Source organism: Melospiza georgiana, chromosome 12 (assembly GCF_028018845.1).
Source record: "Melospiza georgiana isolate bMelGeo1 chromosome 12, bMelGeo1.pri, whole genome shotgun sequence".
Classification (NCBI taxonomy): Eukaryota; Metazoa; Chordata; class Aves; order Passeriformes; family Passerellidae; genus Melospiza; species Melospiza georgiana.
The window spans coordinates 19977873-19995933 of NC_080441.1; the positions used below are offsets into that span (position 1 = coordinate 19977873).

An 18061-nucleotide genomic window follows, 5' to 3' on the forward strand; every position below is an offset into this window, starting at 1 on the left:
TTTAACAGCACAACAGTTACTTGACAAAGGGCCCTGGGCTACTGCCACTGCCCAGGCTAGGAGCATTGAGCAAGTCTTACAGATGAGCCAACAACTAGCATGTAATGCATTTCTTGCACTTCCAGATAAGATACACACTATGTCTTTTACACAGATTTGTCAAAGAAAGAATGAAGACTTTGATAAATTTGTAGACAAATTGCATGAAGCTATCTATAATCATTCTGATTTCAATTCAGACACAAAGATACAATTGGATGGACTTTGGGATCATTTCTCCATTCCAAATGGCTTTCCCTTCAGTCACAAGAGCCTTCCATCTCTTCCAAAAATTGCCTGCTGAAACTCTTCTGCTCCCATCCTAATCAGTTCACTACTCCAGCATAACCCTTGAAGCCCGGACAGATGACTCTTCAACTAATGATAGTAGAAAAGAAGGGTATTTATTGCAGCCGTGGTCACATGTGAACTAGTTTCCAAAGACACGTGCAAGGAGTTGCAGACTCCTGCTCTCTATTTCTACAGAAAAGGATTTACATTAGGTTTCTAAGGACCCATAATACATAATTATTACCTGCCTGCTTCGCATTTTTATCAGCTGAATATCTATTACAGCTGCGCAATTGTATTCCCTTAACTGGATTGGTGGGATTTTGAAATGAGGGAGTGGTTGTATGGGAGGAAGAAAGCAGTCTTCCTCATGGTGAACTCTCCTCCCATGGCCAGTTGGCAAGACCTTTTGACCTGCTGCTCATGGTCCAAGCCTCTCCTAACTGTTCAATTATTCTTAAGGCAAGGTCTTTCTATGGTCTCAGCTTCTTCACAATTGCTTCCTCTATCCCTGTCACTCCTAGCTTTATGTTCCTAATATATTTGGTACTCTTTAACTAAGGCACATGATTTCTGCTACCTGTATTACTAACTTAGCTTCTTACCTCATTTTAAAATCTTAACTAAAATATGCAATCTTTTACTATCCCAATTCTATTCCCAGCTGGGCCCTCGACCCATCTGCACTTTTCAATTTTCCTCATTACATTTTCAGCTAAGCCCTTGACTCACCTCAGGCACATCCCCGACTGCCTCTCCCCCAGCAGCTCAGAGCTGCATTGCACAGCGCTTGCTGTGCGCCACAGAGCACAAAGCAGGCTGGCCTGCTGGGCCTGAATATTTCTGCCAGACACTCTGCATCTCACACCTTTGCTCTGGCTCAGTGCAGAACTGCAGGGTTGCAGGCGCTTCCTCCCAGAACTGCGTGAGGCGCTGGCTCCTGCAGATGGGCCCTGCCAAGCTGTCCGTGCCTCACGCTGGCCTCGCTTCCCTGGCACAAGTGCCGGGCCTGAAGGAGCTGCCCTGTGCTCCAGCCTGCCGAGCAGCCCGGCTCCCTGCCCCGGTGCCCAGAGTGCTGCACACACTGCTGGCCTTTGCCAGGAGTTGCAGGGCAGCCGGCAGAAGAGGAGGAATCCTCAGGCAGCCCAGCGGCCCGCAGCTGCCCTTGGCCTTTCTCTGCTCCTGGGCACACTCCAGACGGCCATGGCCTCCAGGCCGGGCTGTGCCCAGCACGGCTGCGCTTCCCCTCGGCAGCAGCCAGCTGCCACCTGGGCTCTGAGAGCGGAGGATTCGCCCGCTCCCAGCAAGAGGCACCCAGGGCCCGGCTGCTGCCTCTTGCAGCTCCAAGGGCCTCCTTCCAGCCTGCCTCTGCCGGGGCTCAGGCTGCTCCGGCCCCTGCTGGGGCTCTGCTGGGGCTCCAGCCCGGGCAAGGCCGGGCCCGCTCTCACCTCACAGGCGCTGACAGCTCTGCGCCACAGGAGACCTTCCCGAGCACCCTCTCTGATCTTTCTGCTTTCTCACTTGAGCAAGGCTCTCCTCCAGCCAAAGAGATTATTGCATTTAGGGATACAAATCCAAGTGACAGGAACCCCATTGCTCTCCAGTCACAGCTGAAGGCCTGCATCGGCACAGGGTGTTTGGGCTGCCTCATTCTTCCTTTGGTTTTGCCTTCAAATGCCATTGCCCTTTCTGCCTCAACTAGAATACCACAGCTGCGCCAAAACCAGCCAGTGGGTCATATTCCAAAGGCAGTGCGGTCTGGAGAGGATGAATGAAGAAGAGCCCTCCTCACTTATGAAACCATACAAAAAAAGCCATATGTGTGACTTAGTGCCAATAAAAAACAATTGGTAATTCAGAAAAAAATGTTGAATTTTCTGAAGGGGTCAGAAGGAGGAGGATCTTCCAAGTGAGTTGATGTTTCAGAAACTTTATTAATTACAACTCTAATCTATAATTCTATGCTACAAATCTCTTAAGCAACCCTACTCTACAATCCTACTCTAAATTGGTAACAGAGATAACATCTTGACATGATTGCTATGTTCTCGTCTCCTAGGGTTAGGGTTAGGTTTAGGCTTAGGCTTAGGCTTAGGCTTAGGCTTAGGTTTAGGCTTAGGCTTAGGCTTAGGCTTAGGCTTAGGTTTAGGCTTAGGCTTAGGCTTAGGCTTTGGCTTAGGCTTAGGGTTGGGGTTAGGGAAAGGGTAAGGGAAAGGGTAAGGGATAGAGATAGGGATAGGGTTAGGGTTTGGGTTAGCATTTAAGGTTAGGGTTAGCTTTTAGGTTTAGAGTTTAGGGTTATTCGTCTTCTTCACTGAGTTGATGACTTGTGCCAGGATGAATGGTGGCTTGGCTGAAGTTACAAATGGATGCTGTCCACCGGAAAAAAAAAAAACAAAAAAAACCAAAGAACAGTGAACCATTACTTTCCAAGCTCATTGCTTCAGGGACTCAATCAGGATACATCAAGTTCCTGGAAAGACCCAGAAAGAGGAGCAATGGGACCATCTGCTCCCCAGTCATCCCCAATGTGCAAGACCTTGCCATCACAGGCAAACCTGGCCCAGAATCCCACTCATCTGTTTATTGTGGTGTCTTCATCATGCTGGGATTTTTGCCCTGCCAGTGCTCTAGAAATGGTGCTTTCTGTCCCGGGGTTTTCTTCCTTTCAGGAAACTCCAATGACTCACATACGTCCCTGCCTCTGAAAGACAGGCACTGTGCTGATTCCCACAGGGACAGAAAGCAGTGTCTGCCTTTCCATGCCCTGCCCCTCGTGTGCTGGATGGCACCTTCCTTCCCAGCAGGGCCAGCCCAGTGGCACTGGGCCCTGCAGTTCCCTCTCTGCCACACAACCTGCCAGTAACACTGGCACAGTTCCCGTCTGCTTGAGCATGCCAGGCAGCAGATGGGGCTGGGACAAGTCCCTCCCAGTTGTCCCTGTTTGCATGGCAGAAACCTCTGAGGGTGGGCTGGGGGGCACCAACCAGGGCCCCTCAAAGGCTCACAGTGAGCCCCCCACAGCCCCTCCTGCCCACAGCCAAATCTCTGACCCCTAGGCTGGGACTGGCTTCCTTGGGTTCCTCCACCACCATTTCATGTCTCTGTACCCTGCATTGCTCTACTTCAATTCTTTTGCCATTAGATAAAGCTGAACACTCCACAAAATCACAAAAGAGGGCAACAGAAACACTCAGAGGACAGAGCACCTCTCCTCACAGGAAATGCAGAGGGAGCTGGAGTTATTCAGTTTTGTGAAGGACAGGCCCCAGGGAGACTTTATTGCCACTTTCCAAGACTTCACAGTGGCTTTGAAGAAAGTGCGGCACATCTTTTTTAACAGGGCCAGTTACAATAGGATATGGACAAATATTTTTAAACACTAAGGGCATCTAATCAGAGTAGGTCTAAGGAAGAACTTGTGTACTCAGAGCATGGTGCCACACTGGCACAGCTTGCCCCAAGAGCTTGTAGGTGCCCCATCCCTGCAACCATTCCGGCTCCGGTGGCAAAGGGCTCTGAGCAACCTGATCTCTTTAAAGATGTCCCTGCTCATTGCAGGACACTTGCACCAGAGGACATTTACAGGGCCCTGCCAGCCCAGCCCAGCCTAGGATTCCTCACCATTTTCATTTGAAGAGCAGCAAGAGTGGAGGTGAGGAGGAAGGGGGCTCATCTGCTGCCTTGGGCTTGAGTGGAGGAGGAGCCCATCCCTCAGAGCCTGTTTCACCTGCAGCCCCTTCACATTTTACCTGCAGGAGCTCCTTGGCAGACCAACGCTGCTCCTCGTCTGTCTGCAGGCAGCAGCTCAGGAAGTCACGCAGCAAAGCCGAGAGGAGCTTGGGCTGCCGCAGCTGTGGAGTCCCTACTGTGGCTATCAGGTATGTAGCCTGGAGAGAAAGGAGACACCAGGCTCCACCTCCTGCTTTCACATCTCTAAGGCTCTCCCAGATCCCTTTGTTTAACCTCTGTTCTTCAGTGGCAGTTTCTGCCCTGGCACAGACCCAGAGATGACTTTCCTTTACCAACCAAAAACCCAAACCCCGATGCAGCCACAGCTTTTCCACCATCCTGCAGATCTTGCCTTGGCAGCTGATTTCATTGCCTGACCTAGTTAGTGGGAACTACATCAGCAAAAGGACATTTGCTTCTCTGAGGATTCATGCCAGCTTGAGATGGGTTTTGGAAGAGGGACTTTGCTATACTAACTAATTTCAAGAGTTAGTACATGAAAGGCATCTCTGCAGTGCTTGTTGGTCCTTTAAGTGCACGTGCCCTAGAACAAAACTCATCAAGCTTTTTGTGCTGTTCTTGAAAACAATGGGAATTGGAAGAAAAGAAAGGAAATCCATCAGTTAATACCCAGGTAGGGAAACAAACATTTACAATCTCCTCTTCAACACAGACACATTAAGATGCCTGCACAAATGTATTGGGATGAAAATGCCTGCTTGGGCACACAGGAGCCACTTGCAGCTCTGTCTCTCAGCAGTCTGAAAATTTCAGCTTCCCATTTTTGCAGCCAAAGAAAAATTGTCTAGGTCAGAAGAAGGAGAGGTTCCATCCCTACGGACACCCTCTAGTCATTTGGCTGCTCAAGTCAATGCATTAATGGTAGGCCCATGCCAGAAAGTGCCAGGAAACAAACAGGAGGTTTTGGCAGGCTCTCCACATCACCAGGCTCTGGCTTGGTGGCGTGCAGAATGTTGCTTGGGCTAGGAGAGAAACACGGTCACTGAGTGTTTCAGCAGCACTGCACAAGAAGCAGAAGAGACTCTGTGCATTACACCCTCATGCCCATGTTTTCCAGTGAGAAGAAACTGCACACAAGGTTAGGTTCCTCTCTAAAGACCACGGTTTTAGAAACTTTGTTGGGTTTGGGTTTCCTTCCTTCATTTCTGGAAAGATAACAACACTTTTAAGATGCTTTTCCCCTGTTATTAAGGCCATCTACACAGACAAAAGAACTGGAACCACTAACCCAAAGGAAAGCGTTGAGTGAAAATGGAGTTTGTTTGGAGTTTGTTTGCATGTGGTAAGGCTTGAGTTCCCCCACTGATGCAAGCAAAAGTACAGCAGATGCTGATGTGTTGCAGGGACATTTGTAGGAGGGGACCTTGGTGGAAGTAGTTCCAGCAGATGGCAATGGAATTTTGTCCAGTGGCACACAGGACATGGGACAGGTGAGAAAGACAGTGGGATCAGTGAGTATTTGCTCCTTACCGTGCCAGAACTTTCGCCCAAGTAAGGAGGTTCTTGTTCTATCATTTCAATTCCCACAATTCCAAAAGACCATATGTCCACTTTGGGGCCATATGGTTGACCTGTCACCACTTCAGGCGCCATCCACCAAGGAGTCCCGGTTACCGAGCACCGTCTGCTCTGCTCAGGGGTGAGCTGAGTAGCGAGGCCAAAATCAGCTGAGGAGAAAACAAAATACTGGTTTTATCTGAATTCTGTGCAATTAGGAAAGCAAACAAAAGAATTCCCCAGTAGAAGTTTGAAATTGCTCTGTTGAATCTCCTGGCATTGGCGACTTTAAAAATCCCCCCATGTTTTACACTGCCTCTAGCAGTGGCTTTTGTTCTTTGGAAACTTTAGACTTGTAACTCCCTCCCTCTGGAAGGGACCCATACAGAGCAAGGCCACTCTTGACTGCTTGTGGCTCCTTCTACCTCTGTGCACGTTGCAACTGTGCCCTCAGCTTGCAGCAGGGGTCCCTGCACTGCCACCAGCACCATTTTTGGGGAGCTGGCAGTCACGCCAAGCAGCCCCACACCCACATCCCTGGAACGCTGCACCTGACCAAGAATATACTGACCCAGTTTGACAGAACCGTCCGTTCTGAGAAGGATGTTGTCACTCTTCACGTCTCGATGGATCACATCGTTTGCATGAAGAAAATCCAGTCCTTGCAGGCACTGAGCGAGAAAACAGAAACAGAAGGGCAAAAATGAGTGGTGTGATTTCATCACACAAGAAAGGAAACAAAGAATCTAAAAGATTCCCTCTCCAGGGGAATGGGGAGTAATGGCAGAACAGTCATGGCCACTGAGAGGAAGAGCTTGCTGCTCCAACACTTGCAGAGCAGGACCTTTCTGAGGAAAGGCACGTCAGCTTTTGAAAGAGCAACAGCACCTGCTGTTGTAGGCTGTCCCCTGCCAACCAGCCAGGATGACTCCTGCTGCAGCGCATGTGCTCAGAAGCAAAGAGCATTCTGGCTGCACTCCTATCCTTTTTAGCTGAGCACTGAGAGAAACGAGTCTCTCTCTTCTTTCTTTGCTCTTTGTTTCAAATCCCGCCACCAGCACCTTTGCTTTTACAGGCAAGGAATGCAGTGAAGACAGACTCCAGGCAAACATTTAGAGAGGCAAGGTGGAGAACAGCAACTACAAATACAAGAGACAGAGCGAGAATACAACAGCAGGAGATAAGAGTACTGGCACTGAGTACAGGGAGTGCAGGGGCACTGGCAGGCCTTTCCCTTGAGATGCTTTTACTTGCCCATAGCATACCAGCAACACAGAAACAAAGCTCGGCACAGGAAACCTCTCCTGTTCTGAGCCCCTCTTTCCCAGACAATCCTGCCCAAGCCCTTGGAAACACAGATGGGATTGCTGACCTCCCGACTGATGGCTGCCATCTCATCTTCAGACAGGCAGGTCTGGCTGACGATGTTGCTCAGGACACCTCCATCCATGTACTCTATAACCAGCAAGAGTTCCTCGCCCAGAAGGTAGCTGAAAGAAGGAAACAAGGGGGTAGAGATGAACATGCGTTGATTTTTTGCTTCCAGGTTTCTTATTTCCAGATGCCTTTGTGACAAGGACAGAATCAAAGGAATAGACATTCCCTCTTGGCTGTGCATTATTTGCAATCTGTGCAGTCTCATAGAGAAAGACACATCTGTGAAAAAGGAGATGTCTTAGATGGGCAGCAAATGAAAAGTGCAGTTTAGAAACAGCCCAGACATAAAACATGCCAGGCATGGTGTTTCTGGAAATAAGCACCTAGTCTTCCTGGCATGCATAGCAATGGCAAAGAGAGGCAACAATCCAAGGGAAATCCACTTTAGGATGGTTCATCTGCACTTAAGAAACTTTAAAAAATCAATCCCAAATAAATGTGGAGGCAGTGAACCTTGAGGCTATTGAGTTAGGAAGATACAGCTGATCCAGGTTTTGAATAATTTTGGAGTAATTATCAAACTAGGTGTGCCAGGGAAGACTCATGCAGACAAGATGCACTCTCTTCTCATCCATTGGAGATGAGTAGAGAAATATGAATAAATAAAAATTACCAGCTTTACTTGCTGCCGCTGACCAAAGTGGGTTTTTAACCTCTCATGTTTGCTTTATGTAAACACACCTCCATGGGATAAGACCATGACCTCTCACCTGTCTAAATAATTCACAATATTGGGACTCCTATACGTCTTCATAATCATTATTTCATTAAAGGTTAGCTCCTTCCTCCTCACTCCTTGAAGATTTATTTTTTTTATTGCCACCTAAAATGACATTGAAAATCAGTAACTTGAGGGGTTGGTGGCACGAGACCACAAGGCATGTGGAGCGAGTGGTTTTGCAATGACACAGCTGAGCCGTGCCAAACTGCCTTGTGATTAGGCACTGCAGTAATCAGGAACTGACATTCCAACAGCCCATTTCTCTGCTCCCTTGGGAGCCAGTTATAGGACACGTGGGGCCACTGACATTTTGCCTTGACCACTTGGTAACAACGGTGTCTCAGTTATCACCCACAAACCTCTGACCGCACTCTCTGCCGCTTTGTTTGGGACTCAGAAGAAGGAATCCATGCCTTAATACTCTGTGGATACATCTTGTGATATGGGCAGGGCTTAGGGCTTTCAGGGACGCCTTGCAGATCTCTCCCTACGTGCAGTTCCCAAGTGCAGCCCTGCAGGTGGCTAAGGAACTACCAGTAACTTTCAGATGGATTTGCTGGCAGCCAGAAATGAGAATTCAGGACTCTGAAGCTGTAGCCCCAAAGAGCAGTGAGGTGCTCGCAGGCACCACCTTTGTTTTAGCAATGGAGAGCGAGTGAGCGCGTCCTTCTCTGAAAGGAACCGCTGCCCTCCGTGCCTTCCTTCCGGCAGCTGAGGAGGACAAAGTCCCAAATGTGTTGTGTGGGCTGGCACCAGTCTGTGCTTCTTGTGCCTTTTCAGCACAGCTCTGCCCAAAGCTCCAGCCACAGCTCACACCAGAGGGGAAAGCCCTCGAGTGCAGCAGAGCCTGCAGGGGCTGTTGACATTTACCTCTCCTCCTGTGGCACTGTCGAGTGCTCTGTAAACATCTCCAAAAGTCCTAGAAAAAAAATAGAAGCAGAGAAAGGAGAAGCTGTTTAGATCTTGCAGTGAAAGCCAGTCCACACAGGAGATCTCTGCTGGAAGTGTCAAAACCTGCAGGATGCAGGCGGGCTCTGCCAGAAGGGAGATGATGCATTTTCCTCTCAAGTGCATGGGCACTGGGCCTGTTCCTGAAGCACTGGGGTCCAATTTCTAAAGGGAGTTTAGTCTTTCCTCTTGGGTTTCACTGTCTAAACAGTGTGGTTCCTATCCTGACCACAGAGTGTTTCCCTCTTCAAACCAGGGGAAAGAATTGTTCCTGGGAACTGTTATCTCACAGCTTTGATAGGGCATAGGTTGCTCTTTCAGGCAAACAAGTTTCTTCTCTTTTCATTAGTGTGCCAGTACGATTTTGAGACACACAAAAAATGCTAAAGAAATTAACACAGAGCTGTCCCACACTTGAGAGACAAGGAGACCTTCCAGGCCCTGTTCCTTGATGCAGGCAAGACCTCGGTAGCAAGGCATCTCTGACAATGCCTTCTGAGTCCACTCACAAATTCTGAGCGGCATTGAGAGATGGGACGACCCATCCCCAGTGTGTGATCATCTTTGCAGCTGTCCTGACTTCACGCTGGATAGACATTCCACCCCAAAAACACCTGGCCCACGGTTGTGCAGGAGTAACTGCTGTTGGACTCACCCGCTGCCAATATAATTCAGATGCGTGTATTTCATCAGGGGATTTTCAGTGGTGTTCACCGTTCTCCCTGAGGGAAACAAAATGCAAGATGCTGACTTTAAAGCAGAGATCCCAGCTTCCAGGAGATACAAAAGGCAGCCCCAGCGCCTGGAGCTCTGAGCCCTTTGTGGTCGGCTGAGTAACAACAACCACAACCAGGCAGACAGCCCTGCAGCACAGGTGGCCAGCACAGAGACTGATTTGTACAGTCTTTTGAAGAGTTCTCTTGACAGGAAACAAAGCACACGGACATACAATCCCAGGAGAGGAGGACATCTTCCCCACCTTTCAGCAGTTTGCCAAAGGAATGCCTTCCCATTTGTAAACCAGAGCAGCTCCAGCTGTAACCGATCCTGACGGGGCTTTCAGCATCAGGACCCTGACCTGTTTGTGAGCAGGCTGAGCTCAAAGATGCCCCTCTCCCAGCTAAGGAAGGCTCCAGCCTCTGCAGTCCCTCCAGCCCTCAGGGACAGGGCAGCAACCACAACAAGGCTGGCAAAGCCCCAGCATGAGCACTGACAGGCACTGATGGGAAGAAGCCAGAGTGAGCCTGAGCCCCAGACAAGCTGTTGCCCCCATTCAGGACACAACAGGATGGGCTTTGAGATCCGAGGCACAGATCAGTGCCCTTTTTGTCCCAACAGGTGATGGCAGACACAGAATCCACTGGGCTCTGGTCTCAGCCCCACCAGGTCTCTTATCTGAGAGCACAGCACTGGCAGCTGTTACGGGCAAGAAGCAGATTCATTGGGTTGTGCTGCAGAATCACAAAGGGCTTGATGTGTTTTCCTAGAGACTGATCTGAGCAGGGCCTGGGCCAATGGGTAGGATTCTAACAGTCATGGGAAAGAGTGGGAATCAGGTATGGAAAAGTGCCATGGATCTGAGGGATATACCATGGCTGGGCTGGAGGCTCTCTCCTGAGAAATGCCTGCAGTACAGTTTTATCTGATCACGCCACTTGGATGTGTCTCCTAGACACATCTTGATAAGCATAAAACTAGAAGATTAAATAAAATTTGTTATCAAAGTCTCTGTTTTTCCTTTGGCGGCACATGGAAAATACCTTGTGCTCTCTATTTGTCCTGTAACCTGATGTTCTTTCAAAGTAGTTCTTATTGACAAAAAGATAGCATTCTCTTATTGACAAAAATATAGCATTCTCATGAAAATAAACTGCAGATGTAGTAGTGGTAACAGTAACAGTCATAAAAATGACATCAGTAAAACGTGGGGTAGAAGGGCTCCTTCAGGATGGAGAAAAACACAACAAAAAACCCCCACCAAAAATGAACAACAGAAAAGCAATCCCACCCCACCCCCCACAAAAAAAAAATCCCCAACCCAAAAGACAAAACTCCAAAGTCAGTCCATTTCTGTGAAGTTTTTTTGCTGTGATGACTGGTTGCAAGTCAGGAGTCTAAGGAGAATTTAGGAAGTTAAAAATTCTGTTCAGTTTGGCCACTAGCACACAGGACTTGCCTAGATCATTTGCTAGGTCACAGCCTTCTGCTGATCCAAGAACAATCCCTGCTTCAGCCTTTAGCAGAGAGGGAAGCTCAGGCAAACCCAAGCCAGTGCCAGGTGCCCTCAGAGGCAGCAGGAACACCCAGAGCTCTCTCGCTGCCTCGGAGCACAGCACTGCCTCTGGGGAGTCCTAAATGGCCCTGTGACACCGAGCTCAGGAGGAGCATTTGGTACAGCTCTGCTGACACCTGCACACAAAACACTGTCCCTCAGATAAGAAACACCCCAGACGTACCCAGCAGCTCCAGGTACTCCTCCTCAATCTCCTGTTCCCGGGATGTGCCCGAGCCTGAGTTCCCAGGTTTCACAGAAGGGCTTCCTCGAGGTGATGCTGCTGCAGCAGCAGGTTCAGAGCCCATGATGTGCTGGACCTGGAGCATTTCTGGTGGGCACTGTTCCTGTGCCTCACTCCTAACTTGGGATTCTTCATTGCCACACATTCCCTGCAAGTCTTCGCAGGCTGCCCGGTGAGATGTCAACACTTGCACCTCAAGTCAAACAGAACAAAGCAGTCAGACACTACAGCTTGTCCCTGTCAGCCAGGAGTCATCGACTGTGAGGAAAGGCAAAGAACAGATTGACAGGGGATACAACAGCTTGTTTCAATCCTCCATCTGGGTCACCAAGTTCCACTGTAAAAACACCTCAAGAAAAAAGGAGAGCAGGAACAGGCCAGCAGGAATCAATTTGGATGACTGCTGGCCAAAAGGCCAAAGGACAAGTTTCACTGTCCAGGGCAGACGTTGAGATTCAGCACACCGGGAAATGTCCTTCAGCGTGACTGTGATACACACACTACAGCAGCATGGCACTCAGAGGCATGGCCCCACTCCCTGCTGCTCTGCACTGGAAAGGCAAGAAGGGCAGAAACCACCAGATTGGTGACTGCAGTGGCTGCATCCCTCTTTCACTCTCTTGGTTTTGCAGAGACTGACGGAAGCGATTAAGTTTCTCTCTGATGATTTTCATTTCTTCCTCCAGCTGCTTATGCCTTGCCTTGATCATACTGTGAGCTGTCTGAAGCTCTGCATCCAGCTGTTCCTTCATGTTCTCTAATAAACAAAAGAGAGGACATTTCATGAGTGGAGTGGCTGCCACTCTTTCATTCACCTGGTTTTGATGATCGCCCCTCTGCTGATGGAGATTCTCCTCTTGAATTCTTCCCATGTCTTCCTTGTTCTTTCTCTTCACTGCCATGATGTCACTCTGAGCTTCGGGCAGCTCTGCTTGTGGCTCTGCCTTGATGTTCTGTACACACAAAAGCAGGGCAAGGGACTGAGAGCTGCCATCAGGCTCAGCTTTTTTCCTCTTGCAGCCTCAAAATCACATTTATTCAGCCCCTTCTTTCTGCTTCCCTCCCCACATCTGCCTCCATTGCAAACCTCCTGTCCCAGGGCTGATCTCCGCAGATTGCAAGGCTCTGTGCTTCCATTGCCTGTGGGACTCCTGGCCTCCTCAGTCCCAAGAGCTCTGGTTTATGCCCCTCTCCCTGCCCTTCCCTCTGTGCCCTGGCCAGTCAGGCTTACCTGGCCATTCTCCTGTGGCTCTTCCACCTGCTGCCTGAGCTGCTCTTCCTGCTCTCGGGCTGGGAACAGCTCTCCCTGAGTCTGGCATGGCAGCTCAGATGAGGCAGTGTGCTCCTGCTCTTTCTCTAGAAGCACCTGCACAGAAAGCAAGAGAAGATGGGTTTCAACTTCCCATACGCCCTTTGTGGGCCAAGACTCACAGGCTGCTGGGCTCACACGTTCCCAAAGCACTGTGCTGCTGCTCTCCTGGGTCGTTCTCTGCCCGAGGGGAGGCACAGATTCCAAAGTGACCCTGGCCCTACAATCAGGGGCCATCTGGGACTGAAGCTCCAGCAGCCTCTCAGGCAGCTGACAGGGAAGGGGTGGCATTTCTCAAGGGTCTGGTGAGGGCCTCCCTCTGCTTCCGCCGTGTCCTGTTTGTCTTTCAGTAGTGACTGACTCCCCGCCCTGTCCCACAGCTCCATCCTGGCTCTGCAGGGGCTTCCTGGGTGAGCTCACTCCCTGTGAGAGACACTTCTGGAGTTCACCTTCTCTTCAGGCCTGCACCAGCTTTCCTCCTTCCTGACATCCACACTCTTGTTAGAAAACCGGGTCATTCAGGAGATAAGGATGCATGCAAAGATCTCTGATGGAAGTCAGAGAACCTCTATGGCCACCTCAGTATATGGAGGAGGACCAAGGTGTTTCTTCTCCCTCTTTTGTCAACAGAGAATTCTGACCAGCAGTAACAGAGTTTCTCATAAGGCCCCATTAAGGAATGCACTTACACAGCCCTGGGGATGCCAGTGAAGGAAACCATGTGTCATGTATGGCATGGCATGTATGACCAGAGTCACCAGACCCCAGCTACAGCATGGGATAGTTCCATTCCCTTAAGACATGCAAAAATTTAAAGGACAAATGAAGGCTTCAGGTCAGAAAAGGCTGGAGTAGGAAAACATGAGGGGAAAAAACAACCATCTCTGGAGGGGGAAACATCTCTGCCTGCTCAGGATCAGTCAATGGAACTTGTCTCTAATTCTCTCCTGAAGGGATGCATTTAGGTGAGCTTTCCATCTTCCACTGCTTTGGAGCAGAGCCAGGAAGATTAAAATGGATAGATACACAGATCTCACTTTTATCATCTCTCTTTACTGTGCTGTAGTATTTACATTCTTTGAATGGAGAGAGATATAATTCTCTCTCCTAGGTTTTTTTTAAGGGAAGGTAGTGAGAAACTCATAGAAGGAGAGAAAACAATTATTATCTCTACTTGCTGTTCTTGTTTTTTAGTACTTGAAGAATGTGTTATAGTGATTTTACTGAAAGTGATTTGTTAATTGGATTTTAGAGATAGTTGTTTAGACTGATTAGATAATTAGCTAAAAGGCTGTGTGGAGACAGTCACGAGTTTTTCTTTCATATGTTTTTAGTATAATATCTCTTTAGTATAGTTTTAATATAGTACTAGTGTAATATAACATAGCTTAATAAAGCATTTGTTTAAACTTCTGAATCATAGAGTGAAAGCACATTTTTTGCCACGTGGGGGTCACCCTGAATCAATCCTGTCCTTTCTGTCGCTACACACATCAGCACTCGGCAGCAGTGCCCCAACCAGCAGCCATCCTGAACTTGCTCTCCTGTTGCTTCAGTAACCCACACTCTTGGGGAATCTGGAGCATGTCGGTCCTTATGGAATGCAATCAGACCCAGAGCACTGCACTGGGAACGGCTCTCTTTGTGCATCTGTGCTCGGGCAAGTTCTTCGCTTGGACTCGCCCACACTGATGGTGCTGAAGTGGCTGGAATCAGAAGTGCAGCCCAGCTCCTCCCAGCTCCTCTAATCTCTGAGCACCAGCTGGAATGCAAGGGCATTGATTTCCTACTCAGTTCCCAAACACAACACACACTGATTCCCTGGGCAGCCAAAAGACACGGGAGCCGTTAACTTGAAAAGGATGGGCAAGCCCTACTGGCTGGTCTGGCACCAGAACAGCTCGTTCTGCACCAACATCCCTGCCCCAAACGATGTGTTCTTGTGCAAAAATACTGCATTGTCCAGAACTGCCCCCTTGAAAACTAAAATTCTAGCAGAATTTCTGCCAGTGCTGTAAAAGGGTAGGAAAGACTGAGAACAAAGCTCCCTTGCTCCCTGGAGAAGGAGAAATTGCACAAGGCTTCTCCTTCTAGCAAACAAACAAATCAACAAAATATGGAAGTGTTACCCACACCAGTGTCTAAAGCACTTGGATGCAGTGAAGGGATGTTTGGCAGGGACACGGCCCTCGCGCTGAGCATTGGCTCTATGGATCCAAGGCAGGGATCAATGGCAGTCTGCCTGAAGGTCCCTCATGAGCCCCCATTGTCCAGGCTAAAGCTCCCTCAGCACCTCCTCCCTGGCCTTGTGCTGCACCCCTTGCCCAGCTCCCCTGTCCCTCTGTGCCCACGCTGCAGCCCCTCCATGACTTTCTGCTTCCCAGGGCCCACAGCTGCACACAGCACTCCAGCTGTGGCCGCAGCGCTGCCCAGCACAGGGCCACGCTCCCTGCCCTGCTCCTGCTGCCCCACTGCTGCTGGCACAGCCACCGTGCCCTTGGCCTTCTGGGCCCCCTGGCCCCTCGCTGCCTCCTCTTCAGCTGCTCACGGCCGCCAGCCCTGCGTCCTTTGGGCCCACGCAGCTCCCCAGCCACAAAGGTGCCCATTGCACTTCAGATACAGCACGCACCATTGCAAGATGGCCTTCCTGTTCTACCACCTCATGTTCCAAGTAGATATCATCAAGTTTGATAGGAATAGGATTCTAAGTCCCTCTCTTTAAATTAAAATGATCTAATTCAACTGTACAGGAAATTGCTCTTAATTAAATTTTCCCTATCTGCTGTCTGCAAGCATCGTTCTCTTTTCAAAACTAGGTTTTTAGTTCTTCAAACTCTGAGAAGCAAATTTAAAAATATCTATCTCTGCCTTTATTATTTTTGTTACAGGCATGAATATGGTTTTTCTTGCGGCCTTCCTAGCTGGCCCTCTACAGTCTACTGCTACTGGCCAAGCTCTCAGCTTGCTCTACAAGTCTTAAACACCAGGAACATAAAATGTTCCTTTCTCACTCACCTCAGGATCTTCAGCGCTGCTGAATACACGCTTCAGGTGTCCTGTAGTGGGAAGGGAAAATGAACCAGATGCTGTCAGAAAACTGCCTGGGCTGCTGAATCCCACAGAACAAGTCAACCCAAACAGAGATGATTTCCCATTTCACAACATCCCTCCAGGAGACACATCTCATTCACACAGCCAGCAAGAGATCAGGACAATATTCTTGGTTGTGCCTACACTGCAGCCAGTTTAGCCAGGAAATGAATACAAATATGATCAAGCAAATGCAAAGTGTTTTTTAACACTCAATGCTCCTGTTCTACCAAACACATAAGACAGCTTCTGAAATCTTCTCCTTCAGGTACTCTTTTTTTTTTCACTCAGTGTCATGCACTAATTCTGATTAACTTGCAGGAAACCGTTGCCCAGAAAAGCTTCCCCAAAATCCCCCAGAGGTGGCGCCGTTCTATTGTGGAAAAGCACAGCAGCCCTTCCTTTCAAAGGGAACAACTATTTTAGCATTTAGTAAAAGGTCAAGTTAGTCAAATCCTTTAATGAGAAAATTTAAAAAGAAAGAAGCTTTCTCTGAATTCTGGGAACAACTGCAGAGTTTTTGGAAAGCCTTAAAGAAGGTCTGCCAGTCTACATTTTCAAAGGTGTCTTGCTTCTCCCAGCAACCTGAGGAAATGACAGACTCTGCTGCCACAGACTCTCCCGTGCAGGGAACGGAAGCCCTGCAGGTTCCCCTGCAAATGCTGCCCCTGTGGCTACAGACACCCCCTTTTTAGCTGAACCTCTTGACAGGAGCTTTACCAAAGCAGAGGCATCCTAATGCTCTTTCTGTTTCAAAATCAGAAACTCAGCCCCCAAGAAAGAGCAGGAAGACATACAAAAGCCAGGTTAGGATACACCCTAACCTAAGCAGAAGGGAAGCCTCTACTTACGTGCAAAATTCGTGAAATAATAAATGGAATAAGTAATGCCATATGCAGCAAAAGCTGCAGTGGCCAGATGGTTAACTATTGGCATTTCTGCAATTTTTCTAAACGCTAAACAAACAAGCCTCGTGTCAGTGGGCAGCTGCCTACTGACAGATGCTTTGACCAGGAAGGCTCTCCTGATCTGAGAAAGGCCTAGGGCTGCTCTGACACTCAGGCCTTCCGTGCACCAAGGCAACCTTCTGATGCCACTATGACGACGTGGCAACCATGCCCTGACATCACAAAGGGACAGCTCTGTGTTGGTCTTTATGCAAAGCAATAACCAACCTTCCCTACAGAAAACACAAAAGAGCCTGGGAAATTCTCATCTGTCACAAAGCACCAAAAATTCCCCTCATGGGCCAAACCCTGTTGTTCAGGGGATCCAAGAGGAACTCCAGGAGTGCCCCAAGCACCTACAGCCTGTACCCCAACTGAGCACTCAGATGGGACACAAGCAAAGGAAACCAGACCAAGAAAATGGCCCACAGCTGTTGGTTTCTCGGCTGTTTAGGTGGCCTGGAAAGGCCCAGGGTGGCCTTGGACAGCCCGGCGCTTCAAAGGACGAGAAGAGACTTCTGATCTTTTCTCGGTCTCGGTGTTTATTAATTGTTTATCTAAAAGATTTTCTTCCAGCCCAACAGAGGTCTGCACAGAAAGCCAGCCATGAGCACACTGCAAGCCCCCGGGGCGGTCACTTATCTTTATACCCGAAGTTACGTGTACAATATTTATCATTTTTCTCCAATACCTTTTACCCTTATTAACCGGTGCACTTCTAGTAATAACCAATCCCAAAGTGCCACCATCACCACAGAAGAAGGAGGCCAAGAAGAAGAAGAAGAACAGGACACGCCCCAATTCCTCCATCTTACTTCTTTAGACCCCCCTGTACAGAAATCCTAAACCCTGTGTTTTACACTCTAATTAACTTATCCCTTCACCATTCACCCAGTGAAATCCTCCCAGTCCTCATACAGGTGTCGTCTCCTGTGTAGGATCAAAGTCCAGCCACCAGACACTTCTGGCAGCATTCCAGGACTCCCGAGCCCCCCAAGGGTGGTCTCGGCCACTCTGCACCTCCATCCTGAGGTGCTGAGATCCCACATCTCCCCCTTCTGTTTGCACCAGAAAGACCTCTTTTGCTATCCGATTCATAGCGTGTTTTAAACATGCAAATATGCATGGGACGACAAGTATGAGGACTAGGAGAACTATTAAAACATAGAATCCTACCCTTAAAATTCCTCTCCAAATGGGAGAGATGTCAAAGAAGTCTACCAGCTGATCGATCCATGATCCTGTGATCTCGCCGTGCTTATTTATGCTGTCCTTTATGTTTTTGATACTTTCATGAATTGACCTTGAATGATCTGAGAGATTCATGCAGCACATCCCTTCAAACTCTTCACACCCATGTCCCTGAGCGAGCAATAGATAATCGATCGCCGCTCTGTTTTGAAGAGTCGCCTGCATTATACCACTGATGTCTTTTAACATGTCATCCAATGCGACAGACACAGACCATGCATGTTTGCTCAACCAACAACCCATGCGGTCGACTTGAGTCAAG

At 48.9% G+C, this 18061-nt stretch overlaps 1 protein-coding gene across 1 annotated transcript; it reads right to left on the reverse strand.

Annotated features, from left to right (window-relative positions):
- Positions 1 to 2785: 2785 nt before the first annotated feature.
- On the reverse strand, positions 2786 to 11287 carry LOC131088416 (serine/threonine-protein kinase PAK 1-like). Its single transcript, XM_058032454.1, has 9 exons — positions 11143 to 11287; positions 9342 to 9408; positions 8609 to 8657; positions 7728 to 7840; positions 6953 to 7070; positions 6152 to 6251; positions 5554 to 5750; positions 4083 to 4220; positions 2786 to 2803 (listed from the first exon to the last, which is right to left on the reverse strand). Exons 1-9 carry the CDS (start codon positions 11285 to 11287, stop codon positions 2786 to 2788), a joined length of 945 nt encoding a protein of 314 aa, XP_057888437.1.
- Between the last annotated feature and the right edge of the window lie 6774 nt (positions 11288 to 18061).

Excerpts from the sequence above, each read along its gene's own strand:
- LOC131088416 (XM_058032454.1), bottom strand. The coding sequence starts at position 11,287 with ATGCTCCAGGTCCAGCACATCATGGGCTCTGAACCTGCTGCTGCAGCA. Across the intron at positions 9,409-11,142 it reads GGAGTACCTGGAGCTGCTGG|GGAGAACGGTGAACACCACT; the intron begins GTACGTCTGGGG and ends TGTTTCCCTCAG. Across the intron at positions 5,751-6,151 it reads GGACGGTTCTGTCAAACTGG|CTGATTTTGGCCTCGCTACT; the intron begins GTCAGTATATTC and ends TTTTCTCCTCAG.